At 36.2% G+C, this 7,215-nt stretch overlaps 1 protein-coding gene across 2 annotated transcripts in view; it reads right to left on the bottom strand.

Moving 5' to 3' along the window:
* The window catches only part of GLDN (gliomedin), a 30,971-nt gene extending 25,177 nt beyond the window's left edge, over positions 1-5,794 (bottom strand). For both annotated transcript variants that reach the window (XM_072402387.1, XM_072402389.1), the window contains exons 1-3: positions 5,296-5,794; positions 3,743-3,794; positions 596-613 (exon numbers count right to left, since the gene is read on the bottom strand). In XM_072402387.1, the coding sequence (XP_072258488.1) occupies positions 596-613; positions 3,743-3,794; positions 5,296-5,670 (445 nt within the window). In that variant the 5' untranslated portion in view covers positions 5,671-5,794. The remainder of the gene's footprint in view (positions 1-595; positions 614-3,742; positions 3,795-5,295) is intronic.
* Positions 5,795-7,215: the final 1,421 nt, after the last annotated feature.

Here is a 7,215-nt window from a genome sequence, read left to right as displayed (position 1 = left end):
ATGTAAATACCTGAATTTGACTTAGTATCACGCTCTAGCAACACTCCCACCATCAGGGCTTAAAAGGGGGAGGTAGAAGCAGCACAAGGAACCAATTAGGTGTGCTGCAGTGCTTGTGCTCTAACAAGAGGCGTATTTAGATGAAGAGGGAGCGGAGATGCAGTTTCCTGCTTCTTAAACACTGTCCAGTTATGGGGAAAGGAAAAAAATATCACTGAACTGCAGCAGAAAAAAATCAGGTCTCCAGACAGGGCTGTTCTATGTAGTAGAGCTATGTAAATCTCGGGATTGAATATACAACAGGATAAAACCTTTAGCAGATAAAAACAGCTACTTTATACAGCTTTATGGTACAACTGCTTGTAACACAAATATCTAATCAGCCAATCACATTGCACAAACTATCTGCATTTTAGCATGTAAACATTGCCATGTACTTATATATTCAGCAGTTTGCCTGGAGTTCAGATTTAAGTTCCATTTATTAAGATTGTAAGTGTAATCAAGTGCAAACATGCCAACTTGAATGAAATGTAAGATGAAAGCTCATTATATACCATTTAAAGAAATAATTATAAATAATGTAATTTCTTACCTGGAGGCCCAGGTGGACCTGTAAAATAAAATTAATATACAACTATTAAAATTCTGCACATCAACTGCAGACAGATAGATACAAGCACTGTTTAAAGTAAAGAACTTTGCAGTCAGATTAAAAAAAAAAAGTAGTTGTATAATTTTGTGAATGCAGAGAACAAACAGTAATATCCATAGATTATAAGCTTTTCGGGGCAGTATCATCTCCTCCTCCTATGTCACTGTTTGTGTCTGTCATTTGCAACCCCTATTTAATGCACAGCGCCGCATAATATGTTGGCGCTATATAATTACTGTTTATTAATAATAATCGCTACTACCAATCAGATTTTGATTTCTCCACCTTGTAAGCGGGCAATACAGCTAATTCAAATTCATATTCAAAAGTCTGTTGTGCAAAAGCCTTGAATATCAGAGACCAGGGGACAATATACATATGACAATCTAATTATGATTCATATTGGTTAGGTTGGTGCCATGGTGAGCATGGAAGGATTCATCTACTATGGTGGATGGTGCTCTTATATGGGTTCTTTGGTTGGCAGTGAGGAGATGTGCAGGAAGGGGTTATAGCATGACCTTAAAAGTTGGACACTTGGTAGCAATCTGTGTCTTCTATTAGTATGATCTGCTAGTCACTCCAGAATAGTGCAAGAAGCATAAAGTGCACCTTGCTGCCACAATAGCCTATATTATTCATATTACTACTACACAGTATTTATATAGCGCCAACATATTATACAGTGCTGTACAAAGTCCATAGTCATCTCACTAGCTGTCCCTCAAAGGGGCTCACAATCTAATGTCTAAAGAAAATTTCTGATTTCACCAGGATGTCCTTTCTCTCCTTTTGACCCAGGTTCCCCATTTGTTCCTGGTAGTCCTGAAATTGACAAAGAGTGTATACAAAAACGATTGGGGGGGAAGCCAATTAACCTAACTGCATGTTTTAGAATGTGGGAGGAAACCCACGCAGATGGGGAGAACCTGCATACTCCATGCAGATAGCATCCTGACTGAGATTCGAACCTAGGTTCTAGTGTTGCAAAGGCACCGTGCTGCCTTTTTCATGAATATCATGGGGACCAACCCGGCAGGGCGTTCAATTCAGAGTAACATCTTTTGATCAATTTGTGATCCTTCCTATCCTCACTTCCAATTCTTTACTGCAACACAGTAAAAAATCAGAGGCTGAGAACCTCCATGTCCTCTTTCACTTAATATCCTGAAGCTCCCTCCTACATACATATATCATAGTAACTGCAACACAGTGGGGAGTCAGATCCCAAGATCCTATATAGATCATAGTGATTTTTTTATTTTTAAGACAGTTAAGGGATTATATTTATATATTACATTGTCCTTATTGCAGTTGTTGCTGGCTGGTTGCTTCTACAAAGAACCTAATTTGATCAAAATGATTTCAATTAAGCTCAAATTATACAAGATACTTGTCTTAAGGGTTGACCGCTTCTCTTGTCCACTCTTAGAGGTTGTCAAGTGTCCTTAGGGTGGAGTTTTGTAACATTGGAATATCATATATAAAGGTATAAAGCTTGCAAGCTAAGAAGTATATATTTACCAGTGAAACATGAATGTAGATCCCTGACCATATTTGTTTTTTTTTTTGTACCACATTTTCTTTTTTGGAACCTAACTTTCTTTTCACAAGGAGCATCACCTTCCAGATTCATCTATGAAAGTGAAGTCATCAACCTTTAATCCCTTTAGACTGTTTCTTTATTGGTAACCATTTCTTTATAAAGTCTTCTAATTTGTTCTCTGTGCAATTTTGAATCGATCGTAACGGGGAGTGTAAAACGTGTTCATATTTTGGAGCTTTAAAACAACTATTCATCAAAAGTGTTACAAAAAGACTTGACAACTACATTGGTGATAAAATGTAAAGTATTGACTAAAAGAAAATTAACCGCAGGTATTTATAATTTCCACCTAAATCGGGGCAATGTCTATTAACAACCATTCCAGACTGGTTTATGTATAGGGAAGGAAGACAGATTGTAGAATAAGAAGGTATGCTGAGCAGTATCGGAGAACCTCCTGATTGTGATCGGCAAGTATGAAAGCTTTGCGGCTCTACTGATGTGCTTCTGTGCCTAGTTATTTTATACAGACAGCTTACACACCGAACCCAGCCTGTACTGGCTTTGGTATTCATATTATACTATTGAGCCCTGAAGAAGGGAGAGATATTTTGGCCCCTGAAACACATTGTTGCTTTTAGGAAAAAACTTTTTCAGAAAGTAGTCTGATGCTCCTTTCTTTATCTGCTTATTGGAGTCTAACCTGAGAGAGTTAGGGTGCCCAAACAGCACCATTGCAATGTGAAGTTTCAGCATCTTTTGCATTTCTGTGTTTCCATAACTTCTACCCTGATGACCTTACTCCAGTATCTGTTATGAAATCTTACTCCATATTTGCCCGATTACATGTTTTCTTAAGTACTTTGAAGAGATATGCCTTTTTATGCACGTGTCCAAGACTTCTCTAATGCTGCCCCCACTTTCTGGAACTCCCTTACCCCTTTTCAGCTCTCTTTTACATTTCACACATTTAAATAGGCACTTAAAACCCTAATTTTCAAACTTACCTACCCGACTCCATCTGTCTCCTAACTCATTACTATTAGCTATTCCATATCCTCCTCCATTTCTATACTATTCTCCCCCTCCCCATAGATTGTAAATCCTATTGGTCAGATGTTTCCCCTCCTCCTGTGTCATTGTTTGTACTTGTTTGCCATTTGCAACCCCTATTTATTGTACAGCACTGCATAATATGTTGGCGCTTTAAAAAAAAAAGTTTATTGTTGTTATTATTATTATTATTATTATTAATAATAATAATAATAATAATGTTTAATCTTATCCTCAGTAGACATTTGTAATAAAAAAAGTACATTGAGCTCTATTTATTTATAGGGAATCAGACATTCCTTCAAACATTCCTTTGTTAGAATATTCTAGGTCCAGGGAATATATGAAGGAATGTCAGATTCCATGTTTTAAAAATTGAGCCCTTTATATCACATTAATAAATGAAACACAATAAGGCACTTAAAACAACATTTTCTTTTATATCCATAATCTACAAATTAATTTAATAACAAAAAAACATCAAATACCTGTTAAGCAGATTCCTCTTGTACTGTTGCATAAATCTAGCATGACTCGTACCTTAGAGAAATATATATTTCAAATTATATATTTAAATACATAATTCAATTTATTGTACAGTTCTGCAATCATTAATAAATATATTTTTTTTAAAAAGCAGTATGTACATGACTTAGTATAGGTGTCATAGTGTATGCACCATGAAAGGTGTCCTCTATGCAGCGGAGTTCAGATGGATGAGCTTTTAGGTAAGTGGAAGTGAAACTGTAGCAGAGAAAGATCAGATCCCTTCTTCTGCTAGACCAGACTGTGATGTGCAGCGGAGCTGAGTACGTTTTAGCACTGGATGACTTTTTATCTGCATTGTTTACATAATAGATTGTCCTCTTCCAAAATGTATACAGCTTGTGCCCAACATTTAACATCTAATATTTCTCTTTATATTGTGATAGAAGACTAATATGTGTGTGGACGGTGATAAACTCTCATGTCATCTGACCCCAATTTCATACCTCCCAACTTGTCGAGATAGAAAAGAGGAACACTCTATAGCTCAACATCTATACAAATAACACACCCTTCCATATTAATACAACAAAGTTACAAAAGCTGTTGAAAGGTTTTAGTGCAAAATTATACTTTTTAACAGGTAAATATTACAATTTTATCAAATATATTCACCCAAAAACAGGCATAACTAAGGAGGGAAAGAGTCTCTCCAAATCAGAGAAAGTTCAGATTTAAGGTATGTTATTCATGAAAAGACTTTGCAGTAAGGTGCTTATAGTCCAATATGGTGCTAAATATTTAGTCATCAAACGAAAAACATATCTTGATATTTAATGAGCTCCCTGTGTGATCCAGAATTTAGCTCCCAGGGGTTATACAATCAGCATTGTCATCTAGATTTATACAAATTATTAGGTAAAGCTCATTGATTTCTGAACATCCGCTACAACTTTAGTACTTAATCATTTCTTCAGGTCAGTTATGTTATTTTGTGTTGCTCTGGATATGTCAATTAATAAATAATACAGATTACAGATTGCTACTATCTAAAAGGAAGTGAGAAAACATGGAGGTAAAGGAATCTGCATGGTATAATATTCTAGACAAATAATTGATTTTTAGAAAATGAAACAATATATTTACTGGTTGTTAATGATACTAATAACTCTAATCAACCACAAAGAAATAATTCTGCTATGATTTAAATAAACCCTTTTCTCTGCTCCACAGCAGCTATCTTACATGATTTGACTCTTCTTGTAATGTGAGGCTGTGCAGTGACACCAAAGTTTAGTAACTCAAACAACCAGTCAGAAATCAACTTTCCTAAATTTAGTCTGTCCTTTTAGAATAATATTTTTCTGCTTTTCTGGTAAATTCTGCATTATTTTTTTCTCACTTTAATTTATAAGTTATAATAATACAATTATTAGTTGCAGTTGTATTATTATCAAATACAAAAATCAAGATAACCATTAATATCAATAGGTCAGATGAATGCAATCATTATTTTTTATATAGGATTTTAGGATTATATTTTCCCCATGATTACCGGGACCATTGAATATGTCATCATCATAAGCATGTCTTCATTTTCCGCTCGAATATAAGACTCATGTGGCCTGTGGCGATGGCTCCTTTTGTTCCTTGAAATAAAGGTTTCTGGTTGTTCATTATCTTTGGAGGTAGCCTCTGATATGAGTTGACTCAGTTGAGATGTCAGAAGGTCCTCTTGGGATGGCCTTTGATAGGATTCCAGTAACTTGACTCTAGAAGCAATGTCCTTCCATTGCAGCAGAATGAATAAGCTTCCACCTACATTGAGCACTGTGAAAATAATGAGTACGGCTATAACACCTCTGAGTGCTGCACTACACCTGTCCTTATCAGAACAAGCCAGTAAAGTCACAGTCCTTTGGCTCCCCATTCCCGTTCCAGAGGTTAAAGCTCCCTATGCAGCCTCCTTCTTTACAATCCTCCAGCAGAAGGACAGTGTCTTCTTCAGGACACAAAGCACTTTTCATGGGCTGGAGCCTGTTTAAATGTCTTGAGTTGCCGTGGGCTGTTTGACAAAGATTATACTTTCAGATCCAAATTAATGATGTGGAAGTGATGGCAGAGGCGTGTGTGCAGCAAAGGCAAGGAGGGGCCCTGTATGGGAATAAAGGGTAGCTTGGAAACAACTGGTAAAAATCTCATCACATTTTAATTGTATGTATCAGCAGCTAGAGGAAAATTGCCAGAAAAGTTCAGTAAGACTCCCTTGTTGTATAGAAGAATAAAACATGTGGTCCCAACTGAACAAACATGAAGTGCAAATAATAGCTGAATGACAAAGCTTGAATTTGTATGGAAGATATGGAATATCTTCATTTCTAGACCATGAACAATGAAATACATCAATTCTGTGCTCTGTACCGCCTATTCATAGAGTCTGTATTTACTGCAACACAATCTAAAGGCTTACACCAAAACAATAAGTTATATTATATGCATTCTGTGAACATTTCCTATAATAAAAGTCTGTTCCCTTAGCTGTACCAAAATGGTAATACCTAAAATTGATGTCATTTGGTTAATACTTAATTTTTTCTGCTGTCATAGAAAGGAACAGTAAAATATCAGTTGTTGGAAAATGTAATTCCCTAATAGACCATTCTAATATAATAGACCATTCTGATATATATATATATATCAGCTCTCTACAACACAGTGGGGTGGCTACAAATGAAAACATTCCCAATTGAGCATGAATTGTAGCCATAAGAGTTTATGGTTCTCCTCAAGTGATATACAGTGTATATCTGCACTGACTGAATACATATTTTTGGAACAACATGTGAGGGGAATCTATTATTATGACATAAAACCTTTTTTTTTTCATTTATACTTTAATAACACTCTATTTATACAAATGCAGCCAGGAATTAGACCCAGAGGCCAGGCTAATGTGTAATGCATGGATTACTAATCTGGGTTCTGTTATTTTACATGGTATATTAGTAATGGCAAGTTGTACATGCCCAAGGATCACAACATGGACAAAGTTTATGTAAAGCAGAAATAAACATAAATATTAGTAAATCAAGGATCACCGGACAAGTCCACCAGACATGTACCATGGAGCCCCTATCCCCGCATCCTCTGAAGCATAATGGAGAGGCTGAGGGGAACATTTTTGCTAATTTAGTCGGTTTAAGATACCATCTGAGAGCCACTTTGTAATTTGCCTCCACCACTGCGGTGTTGAGGGATATTTTAGAAAGGGCATAGATCATGTCCTGCCATTCCTCCAAGTCCCACGTGATACCCAATTCTCTCTCCCATTCCCTCATATATCTCAGAGAAAAACTGATGTTTTAAGTTGTTTTTACCAATTCTTTTTAATGAAGAGTGAAGTGGGGGGATACATTTGACTGACCATAACTGTTCAGTTTAGTTTAGTTGTGTTCTCTCGCTCCAGCTTGTGCAG

Source organism: Pyxicephalus adspersus, chromosome 2, assembly GCF_032062135.1.
Source record: "Pyxicephalus adspersus chromosome 2, UCB_Pads_2.0, whole genome shotgun sequence".
NCBI lineage: Eukaryota > Metazoa > Chordata > Amphibia > Anura > Pyxicephalidae > Pyxicephalus > Pyxicephalus adspersus.
This window is presented reverse-complemented; position numbering and strand designations above follow the sequence as displayed.